Source organism: Pelecanus crispus, chromosome 16 (assembly GCF_030463565.1).
Source record: "Pelecanus crispus isolate bPelCri1 chromosome 16, bPelCri1.pri, whole genome shotgun sequence".
Lineage (NCBI taxonomy): Eukaryota > Metazoa > Chordata > Aves > Pelecaniformes > Pelecanidae > Pelecanus > Pelecanus crispus.
The window spans coordinates 4,434,043-4,450,938 of NC_134658.1; the positions used below are offsets into that span (position 1 = coordinate 4,434,043).

Consider the following 16,896-nt stretch of genomic DNA (forward strand, 5'->3'; position numbering starts at 1 on the left):
TGAGGAGCGGTCACGCAGCTAAGCCCCGCGCAGGGTGTAGGCACTCGGGAGAGGGGAAGGGGGTGGAAATTATCCCGGTAGCCCCTGGGCTTTGGGATCGGGAGGGCCTTTCAGCGCAAGGGGCTCAGCTTTGCGGCTTGGAGCGGGGGAACACCCACGGCTCCCGTCTCGCTTCCAGGTGGGTTTTGATTCCCGGTCACAAAATCGGGGAGACCGGGCTTTGGCAGGGGAAAGAGCAGGGCAGATGGGAGGTTTAAAATGCTGGAGGCAAGAGTAATTCCAGCTGGGAATACGGCTGGGAACTTCACTGCTTGCAGGCAAAGCGGGATGCGGGACCCGGGGTGGGAGGAGGTGGGATATGTGCTTTTGTACCCGCTGGATAACTTGGGCCGTGCCTGGGAGCTGGGAGGACTTGGCAGCCCCCCGGAGTCCCCTCCCTCCCTCCCTCCCTCCACGCTGGCAGGGATTTTTCAAAGGAATAGTAGGGAAGGTGCCAAATTCAGAAAGAGTTTGGTCCTAATTCCCTGGAAATCCCAGCCTACGGGTTTTTTTTTTTTCACCCCCTCCTTCCTTTTCTCTGGCCGTGAGGATTTGCAAGGTGCTTGGCTGCAGCCTGCATCCCCGGGTGCTCTGCCACCCTGCACCACTTCCAAGAGGCAGGAATTCTCCCAGGAAATCCCCCTGAGCTCCGCACTCCTCCTCCTCCTCCTCCTCCAAGCAAGCAAAAAGCTGCCATTAGAAATCCACTCTCCATTTAAATTTAGATGCCTGCATTATCTTGAATTTGGATTTATTAATTATTTGCATCTGGTTCATATCAAAAAAAGTTGAGCAATGCAGATGTCCTGATTTCGGCATCGGCTTGGAGGAGAAACACAAAATTCGCCGGCGTTTCTATTGTCTCCTTAAACAATGGCCCGTCAGAAGCAGCCGGGAATTGCGATCCCCTTCGCAGGGAATTGCGATCCCCTTCGCAGGGAATTGCGATCCCCTTCGCAGGGGTCTGACAGGAGTCAAGCAGCCGTCCAACTTGCGGGATCTTTCCGCTCTGGGTGACTGCGGCTCATTTCCCAGCCGTAGAGATTAGTCTAATTAGCAGAGCAAATCTGGGTAAGGCAAGCTTTGGTAATTAGTAATCAGTTGGATGTTTCCGCGCACTTTCTTTGCCTGAGGGGTAGAGAGGAGTTTAGCGGATGGCCCCGTTTTGGGAGCGGGGAGGACTTGGGAGCAGTCAAGGTGAACGGGGCCGGTGGCACCGGTCGCTCTCCCCACGTCCCGTTTGCCCATCGGGACCTTCCCGCCTGGGGGACCCCGTCAAGCACAGGGCGGGAAGCCAAGGGACAGCCCCGTCCGTGTCCCCAGACCACCCCAGCGCCGGCTTTCCCGGTAGCCGGCTGTCCTGGAGCGTGTTCCAAGGGACGGCGGCAGTGCTGCTTGGCTCCCGGCTGCTGCCTGGCACGGGCGACCTGAAGGTGGGAAGCCACGAGGCGCTGCTCGGCAGCTTGGCCGGGCGCGGAGGCGATGTCTCCATCAGCGAGCGCTGAGCGGAGCTGGTTGTGTCGCTCGGGGGAGCCGGGGTCTGCCGAGAGAGCCGAGGGGGGTTCAGACTGACGAGCCATCCCCGCCGGGTGACGGGCAGAGGGTGGAGAGTCACGGCCGGGGTCCGCGGTGCTGCAGCGACGGTGACAGCGCGTCGCTGGCCCTGGTACAAGCAGGCGTGAGACCCCCAGCCCGGGACCAGGTGGGTCCCGCTGGGAAGGGGGATAATCCTTCCCGCAGTGTGATAACTAGCGTCACCGCGTTTGTGTGACAGCTTCTGTGAGGGAACTTAAATTGTCCCCGGCCAAAGCTGAAACTGGAGAGACGGATTTTGTCCCTGCGTTGGGAAGACGCTTGCGCTGGGGTCGCGGCAGGGGGATTCACCCCTCGGGACCAAGCCCGGAGGAGGCTCCGCGGCTTCGGGCTGGGAGCTGCCGGCGGGTGCTGGGACGGTGCCAGGGTTTCCTTCTGCTGGGAGCATCCCGGAAAGACACCCGGCGGCTTTTTCTCTTGTTTCTCCCCTCTGGACACCTTTAATGTGTAGCCAAGGGGTGAAGTTTGAAGTGGACGGAGAAAAATAGGAAAGGAGGAGGCGCCACGCGGGCGAGGACGCGGGGCCTCAATGCGCCCCGAGACGACGGTCGCGCCACGTGCACCGGCCCCGCTGCCCGCCCGCGTCGCCTCTCCTCCCGCCGGGACGGGAGGTGAGGTGGGGATTGGGGAGCCGGCGCCCCGGTGCTGCTCCGCGCGATGCCCTCCCTGCCGGCGTTGCAGGTTAGGCTGAAACGGGGAGTTATTGAGCGTTGCATCTCGGCGCAGGCTGCCGTGACCGTTCTCCGTACCTTCCCTGGTGGTGGGGAAGCCAGGGAGGGCTCTCGCAGCGCGGCACGGCCTTGTAACCCGTCAGGTCTCGGCTGCCTGGGTCCCCCTTCCCTGCGGAGGGGGCATTTTGGGGGGCTCCGCAGCCACGGGCTTTGGCACCACGGGCTCCCTCGGGGGCTTGGGCGAGGCAGAGGGGGCTGCGCTGTGGCTCAGCACTGTGGGGGTCTCGCCCATCGCCGCGGCCTTTACAGCCTGGGCTGCTCCCCGTACCAGCTCCCCGGGGTGACGCGCTGCAGGTGGGACGTGCAGAAGACCCACAGGGTGGGATCCCAGGGACAGGGTGGGATCCCAGGGACAGGGTGGGATCCCGGGCACAGGGTGGGATCCCAGGGACAGGGTGGGATCCCGGGCAGAGGGTGGGATCCCAGGGACAGGGTGGGATCCCAGGGACAGGGTGGGATCCAAGGGACAGGGTGGGATCCCGGGCACAGGGTGGGATCCCAGGCAGAGGGTGGGATCCCAGGGACAGGGTGGGATCCCGGGCAGAGGGTGGGATCCCAGGGACAGGGTGGGATCCCAGGGACAGGGTGGGATCCCGGGCACAGGGTGGGATCCCAGGCAGAGGGTGGGATCCCAGGGACAGGGTGGGATCCCGGGCAGAGGGTGGGATCCCAGGGACAGGGTGGGATCCCGGGCACAGGGTGGGATCCCAGGGACAGGGTGGGATCCCGGGCAGAGGGTGGGATCCCAGGGACAGGGTGGGATCCCAGGGACAGGGTGGGATCCAAGGGACAGGGTGGGATCCCGGGCACAGGGTGGGATCCCAGGCAGAGGGTGGGATCCCAGGGACAGGGTGGGATCCCGGGCAGAGGGTGGGATCCCAGGGACAGGGTGGGATCCCAGGGACAGGGTGGGATCCCAGGGACAGGGTGGGATCCCGGGCACAGGGTGGGATCCCAGGCAGAGGGTGGGATCCCAGGGACAGGGTGGGATCCCGGGCAGAGGGTGGGATCCCAGGGACAGGGTGGGATCCCGGGCAGAGGGTGGGATCCCAGGGACAGGGTGGGATCCCAGGGACAGGGTGGGATCCCGGGCACAGGGTGGGATCCCAGGGACAGGGTGGGATCCCAGGGACAGGGTGGGATCCCGGGCACAGGGTGGGATCCCGGGCACAGGGTGGGATCCCAGGGACAGGGTGGGATCCCGGGCAGAGGGTGGGATCCCAGGCAGAGGGTGGGATCCCAGGGACAGGGTGGGATCCCAGGGACAGGGTGGGATCCCGGGCAGAGGGTGGGATCCCAGGGACAGGGTGGGATCCCGGGCAGAGGGTGAGATCCCAGGCAGAGGGTGGGATCCCAGGCACAGGGTGGGATCCCAGGGACAGGGTGGGATCCCGGGCACAGGGTGGGATCCCAGGCAGAGGGTGGGATCCCAGGCAGAGGGTGGGATCCCGGGCACAGGGTGGGATCCCAGGGACAGGGTGGGATCCCAGGGACAGGGTGGGATCCAAGGGACAGGGTGGGATCCCGGGCAGAGGGTGGGATCCCGGGCAGAGGGTGGGATCCCGGGCAGAGGGTGGGATCCCAGGGACAGGGTGGGATCCCGGGCAGAGGGTGGGATCCCGGGCAGAGGGTGGGATCCCGGGCAGAGGGTGGGATCCCAGGGACAGGGTGGGATCCTGGGCAGAGGGTGGGATCCCGGGCAGAGGGTGGGATCCCAGGGACAGGGTGGGATCCCAGGGACAGGGTGGGATCCCGGGCAGAGGGTGGGATCCCAGGCACAGGGTGAGATCCGAGGGACAGGGTGGGATCCCAGGGCACAGGGTGGGATCCCAGGCAAAGGGTGGGATCCCGGGCACAGGGTGAGATCCAAGGGACAGGGTGGGATCCCAGGGCACAGGGTGGGATCCCAGGCAAAGGGTGGGATCGCAGGCACAGGGTGGGATCCTGGGCACACGGTGGGACCGTGCCCCGAGGATGGGCAAGGCAGCCGGGAGCGGGGCAGGACAGCAGCGATGGAAATGCTCTCCCTGGGGAGATGCTGGGGTTTAAATCCCTGCTGATGTGGTGGAGGCCGTCCCTCAGCGAGGCCCTTTCCAGGTGCTGTCCTGGAAAGATAACTGGCCAGGGGGATAAACCTGGAGGGGAAGGCAGCTGCCCTCGGCGTTGCCGGCGCTTGGCCCTTTTCCGTAAGGTGTTTTTGCAGCTCTCCAGTGCATCGCCGAGCTGGCCAGCCGCTGGCTGCCACCTCCTGCGACCTGGCACCGGTGCAGCCCCTCATCCCTCGGCCGGAGGGAGATTTTTGAGGCCAAATCTGCTTTTCGATAGCCTGTGGCATGCTGCAAATTCAGGCTGACGGCACGGGTGTGACAGGGGCAGAGCATCCCCGGGACACCCAAGGGACCCTTCCCAAATTCTGCTCTACCCCCAGTCCAGCCCCAGTGTTGTCGGATGCGCTGGGATTTAGTGTCAAATTTTAAGAGCGTCTGTCTGCGAAGGCGGCAGGAGAGGATTGGGGTGGGAGGGTGGAGCCAGCAATATGCCTTCGTGATGGGGGGGATTAGAGAAATATTTGCGTTTATTTTAATGCCGGGCTTATTGCGGGGATTGGAAGCTTAACTCCGAACCTGGCAGCAGAGCAGCCCTCATCTCGCTCCGTAACGCTAACGGCATTTCCATTTCTCTACTGTCATTCCTCCCCGCTGCGAAGCGAAACCTCAAAACTGGAGGCATCGGGTCCCGGTGAACCACGGCTGCCGCCGGGCTCCTGCCGGGAGCGAGGGGCAGCCCCAGGCCACCGCCTGTCCCCGCCGAGGGACCGGGCTGTCCCCCGCCCCGGCAGCACCCCCGGGACCCCCGGCCCTGCCCTCCAGCTCGGCTGTGCCTAGCGCCGCTGCTCCAGCCTTGAATTAATTCGCGTGAGTGTCGGCGTCTGCGAGTTGCAGAATTGGATGGCAACGCTGGGGTTTCGTTTCTTTTTTTTTTTTTTTGCTTCCCTTTTTTTTTTTTTTTTTTTTTTTTTTTTTTAAAGAGCTTATATAACCTTGGGGATTCTATTAATAAAAATAATGGTTTTGAACTCTGGGAACAACCAGCCCTGACGATGAGCAATTAAATGCTCCAACCTCAGAAAGCAGGCAGCTATCGGGCGGCGGGGAGATAAGGGGAGAGGCGCTCGGGCAGGAATGGTGGCAGGGGGCTGGGGAGGGGGCGAGGGGGGTTCCCTGCCCGCAGGCAGATCGCCCGCATCTCCCTGTCCCTCCGTCTCCCTGTCTGTCCGTCCCTGTCCTTCCATCCCTGTCCCTCCATCTGTCCCTGTCCCTCCGTCCATCCCTGTCCCTCCGTCCCTGTCCGTCCATCCCAGTCTGTCCATCCCTGTCCCTCCGTCTGTCCCTGTCCCTCCGTCCGTCCCTGTCCCTCCGTCCCTGTCTCTCTGTCCATCCCTGTCCCTCTGTCCCTGTCCCTCTGTCCCTGTCTCTCCGTCCGTCCCTGTCCCTCTGTCCCTGTCCCTCCATCTGTCCCAGTCCCTCCGTCCCAGTCCCTCCGTCCCAGTCCCTCCATCCCTGTCCCAGTCCCTCCATCCCTGTCCCTCCGTCCCAGTCCCTCCATCCCTGTCCCTCCGTCCATCCCTGTCCCTCCGTCCATCCCTGTCCCTGTCCCTCCATCCCTGTCCCTGTCCCTCCATCCCTGTCCCTGTCCCTCCGTCCCTGTCCGTCCGTCCCTGTGCCCGGGGACAGGGCCAGGAGGGGGCAATGGGGTCTGGGTCCAGACCCCGTGGACGCGGGGTGGACGGGCACCCGCTGGTCCTGCTGCACCCATTTTTAAGCCCCCCGGCTCCCGCAGTCGAAAGCGTGGGAGCAGCGGCCCGGCGCAGGGGAGCATCACCGGAGCCACCGCAGCACCCTGGGAGGGACCGGGGGGTGCTCGTGGTCCCCGTGGGCGCTGGCTTCGGCTCGGCGGGGGCTGGGGGGGGTTAAAGGATATAACGGCGGAATTAGGTTTGAAGAGGCTGGGCCGAGGCTCGGGGCCAAGAACAGGAGGTGGTGGTGGGGGGGTTCAGGGTGATTTTGGGGGCTGTGAGCTCTGGGGGGTTCACATCCCACCCCCCCCATCAAAGAGCCTTTGCTCCGCTCTTGCAGTTTGGTGGGTTTTACTGGTTTTTAATCCCTAAGTAGCCAGCAAGGTATTTAAAGGGTTTAATGTAAATTTAAGAGACGTTGAATCTAAGATGGTAATTGGAGACAGCTGGGACGTCACCTAAATCAGGGCGTTTGGAGGCAAAAAACCCCACAGTCTCTGGGACTCGTTCAAGTGCCCAATTGTTTCCCTTTAATACCAAAAATATTTTAAAACTCATTTTTTTTGCCATTCGGGGTGACCATTGCGTTTGGTTTATTGCGTTTCCCCCTTTGCAATGCAGGATTATCGGCTTGTTTCACAGGAAGGTTTGACACCCCCCTCGGCAGCGGGCTGTGGGTTTGCGTTGTTTTGTTTGGGACTTCTTTTTTTTTTTTTCTTTTCCTTTAAATCGCCCTTATTCAAATTGTCACAGCTTGACAGCCTTGTGCCAGGAACACACTGTCATCCTGAAACTCATATCTTTAATTCCTTCCCTCTGATGCTAATAACACCTTAAGATGATTAAGACTGGAAAAAAAAATACTTAGCATCTTATTTTGCTGCCGTCGGTGATGCTGGTTGCTGGCTCTCAGAGCTTCATTCATCTTGGGGAGTAAAAAAGATTGCCCTCCTCCTACCGCGGTGTTTCTCCTTGGTTTTAGCTTCTGGCTTTTAATTGCTGAATATCGATGCCGCCGTGCTACCCGAACGCTTTTCGTTTGCCATTTAAGATGCAGCGGCGCGGCGAGCCCCCTCCCACAGCATCCCTTGGCTGGGGGCCACCCTGCAGCGCTCCCCGCTCCCGCCGGTGGCACGTCCCCAGCCCCCGTTTGGGAACAGCCCGGGCAGCGTTCCCACACCGGCCCCCGGCAGCGCCGGCAGTGCCAGGAGACGCGGGCGAGGGCACGGACACGCCGTCCTGCCCGGGCTGCGCAGCCACAGCCCGCACCGCCAACCATCGCTGGGCACGCAGCAGCGAGCAGCCGGGCTGCAAGGATACAGATTCCTGTCAACGTGAGGTTATTTTTTATTTTTAAAGATGTTTTCGGGCTGGGGTGTGTTCAGAGCGTGTTTTAGCTTCCCGGTATCGCAGGGCACCGCTTACCCTGTGCATGACGCTGCCAGCCCAGCTGATGCTTCCCTGCCGGGCTGGTCACCAGCTCGTTTTGGCAGCAACTTCAACACCTTCTTGCTCATCTAGGAAACAAGGTACCGGATAAATTAAATACTCTGCGCTCTGGAGCGCCCCATAAATCCTTGGATGTGGAGCGTTATCTCGGTGTGCGTGAGGGCAGGACCCTGTGGGTGCACTGAGTGGGTGGGCTTCCCCCCTGAAGGAGAAGGTGGCAGCAGATTGGGAAAGGAGCCTCTTTCAGCGAAAATCCTGCGCGGGTGCTGGGTTGGCGGGTCCCGTGGTCTGACCAGCGGCTCGAGGCCGATGGGACGTTGGTGTAGGTTTTTAGGTCCTGTTTGGATAGCGAGCGGAGCAAACTGGGGAGCTGCATCGGCTGCGGGGCCCCATACGGCGCGGCTTTGGCAGACCTTTGGTCTGGGCTCGCACCTGCAGCCGTGCCTTGGTTTCCCCAGCGGGCAAATAAACGGCCCCTTCCCTTGCTGCTGTCGAGCCGAGCTGGCTGGTGCCACCCTTTTGCAGGTGTCGTAGGACTCGGTGAGCCAGGACGGGGCATTTTGGCCCCCCCGATGCCAGCGATGTCTCTGTGCCGGTGCAGCGGGGTCCCAGCCATCCGCACCGCCCTGGGCAACCCAGGGGGTTTAGGGACAGGAGTTTTGAGGCTTTGGCAGCATGGCCGGAGGGACCCCCTTAGCCCTTCCGCTGCTCTCGGGCGGGGAGAGAGAAGTAACTCAAGGAAAGTAGGCAGACGAAGGAGGAGAGCAAAGCTGCTGGTCCCTGATGTGGTGCAGCCTGTGGGCTCGGTGTCCCCCATGCTCCCAGCATCCCCATGCTCCCAGTGTCCATGTGCTCCGCATGCTCCTGGTGTCCCCCATGCTCCCGGCATCCCCGTGCTCCCAGTGTCCATGTGCTCCCCATGCTCCTGGTGTCCCCCGTGCTCCCGGCATCCCCGTGCTCCCAGTGTCCATGTGCTCCCCATGCTCCTGGTGTCCCCCATGTTCCCGGCATCCCCGTGCTCCCAGTGTCCATGTGCTCCCCATGCTCCTGGTGTCCCCCATGCTCCCGGCATCCCCGTGCTCCCAGTGTCCATGTGCTCCCCATGCTCCTGGTGTCCCCCGTGCTCCCGGCATCCCCGTGCTCCCAGTGTCCATGTGCTCCCCATGCTCCTGGTGTCCCCCATGTTCCCGGCATCCCCGTGCTCCCAGTGTCCATGTGCTCCCCATGCTCCTGGTGTCCCCCATGCTCCCGGCATCCCCGTGCTCCCAATGTCCATGTGCTCCCCATGCTCCTGGTATCCCCCATGCTCCCGGCATCCCCGTGCTCCCAGTGTCCATGTGCTCCCCATGCTCCTGGTGTCCCCCATGTTCCCGGCATCCCCGTGCTCCCAGTGTCCATGTGCTCCCCATGCTCCTGGTGTCCCCCATGTTCCTGGCATCCCTGTGCTCCCAGTGTCCATGTGCTCCCCATGCTCGCTCCCAGTGTCCTCGATGTTCCTGGCATCCCTGTGCTCCCAGCATCCCCATGCTCCCACTGTCCTCGTGCCCCCCATGCTCCCAGCATCCCCATGGTCCTGGCATCCCCATGCTCCCAGTGTCCACGTGCTCCCCGTGCTCCTGGCATCCCCATGCTCCTGGTATGCTCGTGCCCCCCATGTTCCTGCCATCCTTATGCTCCCAGTGTCCCTGCAGTCCCCATGCTCCTGCCTTGCCCCCTGTGCTCCTGGCATCCCCATGCTCCTGGTGTCCTCGTGCCCCCCATGTTCCTGCCATCCTCATGCTCCCAGTGTCCCTGCAGTCCCCATGCTCCTGGCATCCCCGTGCTCCTGGCATCGTGGGCACGCAGACCCCCAGACCCGTCAAGTGATGCCTCTTCTCCCCCTCTTTCTCCTCCCCACGCTGCAGGAAGAGCGGCCGAGCCAGAGACGATGACTGCTGAGAGCGCCAAAACCAACGGACCCATGCGGGAGCCAGAGGCGGGGGGAACCAAGCTGCTGGTGCTCCCCGCCCCGCCGCGGCGCCGGGGACGCAGGCTGCGGCGCAAGTCCCCGCCGGAGGTCCCGGTGAAAGGGCAGCTCCGCATGCGCTCGCCGTCAGGAGCCTTCGTCATGGTGGGCATCTCGGTGGTCCTGGTGGGCATGACCATCGCCGTGGTGGGCTACTGGCCCCACCGGGGACCCGGGGGCAGCGGGGCCGGTGCGGGGAACACCAGCACCGCAGGGGACATGAGGAGGGACGTGGCCGCCGGGCGCCACGTGCCCCACAGCGAGAAGCTCAAGCTGATCGGCCCCGTCATCATGGGCATCGGGCTCTTCATCTTCATCTGCGCCAACACCATGCTGTATGAGAACAGGGACATGGAGACCCGCAGGCTGATGCAGAAGGGGCTCTACTCCATGGCGGCGGGGCTCCCCGAGGGCACCGGCCCCGAGGACGGGCGCTGCCAGCACGGGGACGGCCAGCCCGTCCCCAAGGCCAATGCCGAGTGCGTGGAGGGCTGCTACCAGGTGGATCTCTCCTGCCAGCCCTGCCCCGGCCCCGGCAGCAAGTGGTCCGACTGCTACGGCCCCAACAGGCTCCAGACCACGGCCGAGCTCCTCCAGCGCCCGGCGGCGTCCCCCACCGCCTCCCTCCTCAGCCTCCGCTCCGGCGTCTCCACCGAGGCCAACCTCAGCCTCTCCTGCCGCACCGAAGCCGAGTCCCTCCTCTCCTCGGCCATCGGCGCCTTGGCGTTGCCTGTCATCAAGCTCAACAACCGCTTGCTGGACGCGGCAGCGCGGGGGGCCGGCGAGAGGGCGGAGGGCGGCCCCGCCGAGCCCCCCACCAAAGCTCCGCGGCTCTCCCGGGCTCTGCTCTCCGGCGGCGGCAGCATCGCTCCCCGCGGCCAGGACGGTGGTGGTGGCGGCGGCGGTGGCGGCCATGTCATCATCAACATGGATGGCGGCTGTCCTGGCGCGGGGCCGGCAGCGGCGGAGCTCAGCCCGGACGCGCAGCTCCACGCCCCGGGACACTCCAAATCCCTGGACCTCGGGCGGCCGGGGGTGCTGCTGGTGGCCCCCATCAAGGACCGTAAGAACCGGAGCTGGCCCCGGCTGGACCACGTCAGCCTGGTGGGTTACGCCAAACTGGAAAGCACTGGCGAGTCCTCGGACCGGCTGCTGGAGCCCGGCGAGCCCCAGAGCCGCGGGGAGCCCCGACCCAGCTCCTGGGCGGTGGGGATGGAGCGGGGTGTGCGGGTCTGACGTCCCCACGGCCCTCGGGGACCGTGACGTCGCAGTCCCAAATCCTGGCCCGCAGCACCCACCGGTGACCCCAAAACCCCACGCCCGGGAGGGGTCCGGGGGCGGCGTTTTCGAGCGGCCGCCAAGAGGCAGGTCCCGACCCGCTGCTCCTGGGGAGGACTCGCCTCGCTGGGACGTCCTCTCTGGCTGCCTCGGCGGCTTCCCGGGGGGTGCCCTTGGCCTTTGAAGCCCTTCTCCTGGTGGCTTTTCCAGAGGAGCCCTCGCTTTGAGAGCCGGCACAAACCCTGGGATGGGGACGCAGGGCAGGCACAGCCCCGCCGGCCCCCGCAGCGCTTGATTTCAGCGGGGTTGGGGTAGGGGGGGGATGCTTTGGGGGTTGGCGTCCCCCTCGCCTGGCCTCAACCCACCGGAAAATTTGCTTGACCAGAGCACGTAAGCCTGACGGGGCTATTAAATATTATCTCCATGCCGTGCGGTCCCGCCTCGCCTCATCGCCTCGCCTGCGGGGTGCTGGGGGTGGGCAGCGCCTGCGGCAGCCGGTCCCGGGTCTCGGAGGCCGTGCTGCCCGCAGCCAGGCTCGGCTGGAGAGGGGGAGGATGCTCCAGAGCCAGCTGCTGGATATTTGCAGCGTAAGGTGATAAGCTCCAGGTTCGGGGTTGTGTTTTGCAGAGCAGGGACGTGAAGGCGCCTGAGGAGCTGCAGGCAGCGAGTGAGGTGCTGCTGCCCCCGCTCCTGCTGCGCAGGCAGCTGAGAAATTAAAGCGGAGTCGCTGGGGCGCGGTGGTTTCCGAAGCCCGTCTGCGGTCGGCGTTTATTTGTGCTGTTTTCTGGTGGGGCGGAGGATGCGGGTAGTGGGAGGGCTGCGATGGGGCAGAGAGGTAGGGGTTAGTGTTGGTGCTGGTTTTGCCGGGCCCCACTGGGTGCCGTCGCGTTATTTGGGTGCCGTCGCGTTATTTATTTGGGTGCCCTGGGGATGCAGAACAGGAGCTGCACGGGGCGAGGCCAGAGAGCCAGCCTTGGCACTGGGGTGGTGCGATCCCCGGAGACAAGGTAGCACGGAAACAAAACCCTCCAAAAACCCATCGCAGCAGGCAAACGCAGTAAGGCAATGTGGATAAAAATGAGAAATGACGTAGAGAAACAGGGTTCGCTCTGTTGGGCGAGGCTGCGCTGCGGGATGCAGTTTGCATCCCACCTTGGGAGACGGCTCCGGGCTCAGCAGCCCGGACAAGGGACGCATCGGCTGCCCGTTTTCTTGCAAACGAGCGATTTTTGCTCTGGCATGTCTTTCCCGATCCTTTCCCAAGGCCTTTGCCGTGCTTGCCCCTGGGGAAGGCGTGGGCTGGTCGCTGCTTTGGTGCTCAGCCCTGATTCCTGTCGGTGCAGTGTCCCCATGGGTGAAGCCCACCCAGGAGGGCTCACGGGGCCGGGGGGTGAGGAGCTGTCAGGTCCCACCGGCCGTGGCACAGCCGCGAGGCAGCAATGGTGGGGCATGGTTAAAATAAATAGGAACCAGAGGAATATTCTTCACCTTTGGATTTTTAAGGCAGGGGCTGGAGGGTCCCAACTGTGCCGCTGGCTCATGCGAATGCCAGCTGGGCTGTCCTCCCTCGACCCTGGGAGGCATGATGCTGGGGTTTGAGCTGGTCCTTCCCCCAAAAAACTCCTTTTTTTTAACACCAAGTCCTTCTCTGGCTCCGACAGAGACCCAGGAGCGGGGGGTGGTTGGGCAGCGTCCCCGCAGTCCCTCCATGGCAGGGTGCCGCTTGGGCAGATGGCTGCATCTTTCTTTTTGCTCTTTGCCTGGTTCTTTTTCCCCCCGCCCCGCATCTCCGGGGAGATGTCGCCTACCAAAAAGCGGAGAAGGATGTTGGTTTTGCAGCAGCTTTGCCTCGTCGAAGCGGCCGGCGCTGGCGTCTTGCCAGGCACCCGGGGACCACCCCACCCCCCCCCCCCCGCCTCCTGCCCTCCCCATCGATCCGGAAGGGACCGCTGCCCCTCGTGCTCTGATCGCCGCCCCGATCCCGTTCTCCGGCCAGGAACACCCTGTGCATCCTCAGCAGCCGCGTCTGCCGGTGCCAGGGGCTCGTCCCAGCCCACCCCGCTCCCTCCGGCGCTCCTCCTCTCGGATGCCAAGGCTGTCGAAGGATGGACCAGCACGAAGGGCTGAGGACAGCTTTGCGCTCCGGCAACTCGGGAGGCTTCAAAATGTGGCGTTGCTGCTTACACGGGATCTCTGCCTTTTGCCTTCCCAAGACCAGAGCCCGCCGTGGTGCACATAAATGGCTGAAATATGTTTTCTTTGCATGAAATGGATTTTTTTTTTTTTCTTTGATTCCTGTCTCTGCTTCTCCCTCTCTCCGGTCTGAAGCAAGCACAGAGCCTCGGACCTTGCAAACCTCAGAGACAATATCCTTCTCCAGACCAAAACATCCCTGCAGAATGCCTTGGAAGCTGCTTTTTCTTGCAAAAACACATTCCCAGCACAAGCATTCCCAGCAGCTCGGAGACCAACATCCCCCAGCCCGGGGCTGGGCAGAGGGGAACTGTCCCTGGCCGGAGGCTCGTCACCCCTTTTTGCCACCCCGTGGGGCTGGGGACGGGAGCCAGGGCTGCGGGAGGCAGGGAGGGTTGTGCCGGCGATGCCGTGGTCTCTCGCCCAGCTTTCATCGCCTTCCACATCACCCCACGCTGCCGACGGCGCTTGGCACCGGAGCTGGGAAACGGCAGCTTAAAGCCTGCAAGAAACAAAACCGCATCGCGGTCATTTTAGGAAAGTCGGGGTTTTCCACAACTTTTTTTTTTTTTTCCCCTCTCTTTGAAAACTCGGCATGTTTTGGTTTATTTTTTATTATTATTTTTTTCATTTTAATTTCTATTTTGCCTTTCAAATAGGAATGATATCTGCTTCACGCCCGAGTGCCTGGAGCAGATCCGGCCCCACCTCCACCTTCCGCCGTGCCCCTCCACCCGCTCCCAGCCCGCCCCACGCCAGACGCCCCGGCTGCGGGGCTGCTGAACCCCCCTTTTCCCAAAAAGCAACCCCTAAGCTTCCCCCCACACCCTGCAGTGGAGTTTTTTTTCCTGCTTTACAAGAAAAAGCTGTCTCTGTTTCCAATGCAAACTCTCCCAAAAAGTTGGGGTACCAGCATCCCCGTTTGCAGGGAAGCAGAGACGGGGCCGACGGCTGCGGTTTGGGAGTCGGCAGCATCCCTGAGGTTTCGCTGGGAGCGATACCAGACCACGGCTCAGCTATTTATTTGGCTGCTTAATCTCAAAATTATTTAGGCACCGGTTCAATGCAATAAACAGCAACAACAGAAAGTCACCGGCGGGGTCTGCCCCGAAGCAGCGTCCCAGGGGACATGCCAGGAGGTTGTTTTCATCTGAAAATAACTTCTCATTTGGGCTTATCCAGCTGCAGCCAGAGCTAATGCCAGGCCACAGGCCACGCTTTGGAAATCGTCAGCAAGAGATTCAAGCCCGAAACGCTGCGAGGAGCCACGCCAGGAGCTGCTTCAGGGCTGGGGGCTTTTGTTTTCATTTTCCCCCTTTATTTTCTGGCTGGGGCTCAGCCCGGCCTCGGGAAGCGGCTGCACCCCAGCGTGGCGGATGATGGGGGACGCGAAGGGACCCCCCCCCACCCCCCACCCCGCAACGTGTCCTGCCTGGAGCACGCACCCGCCCCAGCATCCTCCTACCCAACTCAGCAGCATCCTCCGGGGAGGCATTTCTGAGCTCGTTGCAAAATGCAAAGCTGCTTTATTAATTAATCCGGTGGGGTGAGAAGACCCGTGCATTCTCTGGGAGAGCGTCATCTGTGCCCCCCCTCACCTGCAGCTCTGCCTGCGGGCACGGTTTCAGGAGTGTTTGCGGGATTTTTAACAGCGCTGGCTTCGTCCTGCCGTGGATGCTCTCAGCCCCACGCTGTCCCGCAGCGTGCTGGGAATAACACCGGGTAGGGATGGATCTGGATTAAAAACTAAAATTTAAAAATAAAGCAAAAAAAATTCCCCCTGGATCGCTCCGTCGACCCCGCTCGGGCTGCAGAGCTGCGAAGCTAAACCATCCTGGAAGCACTGGAGATCTCGCGCTGTGCAGCGCGTGAAGGGCGCTGCTGGATGGCAGCCCCTCATCCTGCCCGGGAACCGGCTCTGTAAACTATGGATTAAATACTCGGATGTTATAACCCACCGGCACAGCCCCGGTGCCTGCTGCAGGAGGAGATTCCTACCAAGAAACGGGGAATTTCACCAAAAGACAGTAGTGGGGTTGTCCCGATGCTGACCAGGACCCACCATGGTGGCCCTTGGGCCACCGCAGCAGGGGATGGAGGCAGGAGAGGCAAGTGCCCCGCTAACTGCAGTTACCCCCGCACCACCAAGGGACCTCTAGGCTGGCGCATGGTTATGGGCCAGCCATAGTTTGGGCCAAAAATGGACAAAATGTGGAAAATGGGTTGGGGGAAGCCATTGCCCTAGGCTGCGTGTGGGAGCGGTGCCCTGGGGAGAGTGCAGACCTCCCCGAGAGCCGTCCTCTGTGCCCAGTGCCGCCCCAGGCAGCGCCAGCGGGGCGCGGGGTTTGCTGCTGGGACCCCTCCATCCCCGGGGGGCAGTACCAGCCCTTCAGCCACCCCTGTGACGGGGCACCTACGTGGAGCTGGAGCCAAGGGCCGTGCAGCTCGAATGGGGCAGGGTCGGAGCTGGCCCAAGAAATCATCGAATCGTTTGGGTTGGAAAAGACCTTTAAGATCATCCAGTCCAACCAGTAACCCAACACTACCAACTCCACCACCAAACCAGTTAAGGGGAGAGCAGCAACCCCACGCCTCCTGGCTTGGCGGCTGGATCATTTATAATGAAAGTAAAAACTAGGAATCACTAAGGTTGGAAAGGATCTCCAAGATCATCAGCCCAACCATCAACCCAACACCCCCATGCCCACTAAACCATGTCCCCAAGTGCCACCTCTGCCCGTTTTTTGAACCCCTCCAGGGATGGGGACTCCCCCACCTCTCTGGGCAGCCTGTTCCAATGCTTGACCACTCTTTCCATGAAGAAATTTTTCCTAATATCCAATCTAAACTTCCCCTGGCGCAGCTTGAGCCCATTTCCTCTTGTCTTACCGTTATCTACTTGGGAGAAGAGCCCAACACCCACCTCGCTACACCCTCCTGTCAGGCGGTTGTCCCCAAAGGGGCAAAAAGGGGGGACAGGGAGAGAAAGGGCTGCAACAGCCACACCAAAAGGCAGCCGATCCCAATCAGCAAAGGCTCCAGACCCACGCCCCCCAGCACAGACGGCTACGGCCACGCTCGGCCAGATCGGCCACAGCTGGGGGCTGATGGCTCCCACCCCACACCTGATGCTGCTCAGCCCCCTGCGTTCGCAGCCCTTCCTCTTCCTCCTTCCTCCTCCTCTCCCCGCAGTGAGGGAGGCCACAGCCCCGAGTCTGCTTGGCCAGTACGTCCTCCCTTAAGATTTAAAGTCTATGCGAAGGAAAGCACTCTGCTCGCGGCTGCGCGCTTGTAGCACAGCCAGGGAATGCAAATGTTGGTGCGTTATTTAGGGCGAGTGCTCTCTGCTATCAATCTCCTTCCTGAGGCGCTGGGGAGCTGAAGTGTCGGGGCTTTTCGTGCCGGGGCTGGGGCTGTTGCGGCGCGCGCCGAGTGACAGTGCGGCGCTTTGCACCTTACGGTTAAAGATCAGGACCCCTAAGCGGGGGTGGTGGGGTGTGGGTGTGCTCCCCGGTGCTCATGAAGCCTCGTGACCTTTTGGCAAGGTATATAGGGTGCTGCTGTTGGATGCTTTGTTTAAAAAAAAAGGAAATAAGTGCGATGCAAAGTGCCTGTCTGCATTAATGAGCCGGCACTGAGCCCAAGGTGCCTGTCCTGGTGCTTCCCAGCACCCCAGGGAGCCAGGACGGGGCTGGAGCTGGGGTGGGTTTGGGACTAGTTGCTTAATTTTTTTTTTTTTCTTTATTTTTGGGGTCTGGTGGGTTTGGGGTGTTGTGCACAGACTCGCTGGCACCCCAGGCCCTGCACATTTC

General features: G+C 62.2%; 1 protein-coding gene across 1 annotated transcript; it reads left to right on the forward strand.

Moving 5' to 3' along the window:
* Window positions 1-9,535: 9,535 nt before the first annotated feature.
* Window positions 9,536-10,849, forward strand: TMEM200B (transmembrane protein 200B). The gene has a single exon (XM_075722111.1). The coding sequence runs from the start codon at window positions 9,536-9,538 to the stop codon at window positions 10,847-10,849; it is 1,314 nt and encodes a 437-aa protein (XP_075578226.1).
* Window positions 10,850-16,896: the final 6,047 nt, after the last annotated feature.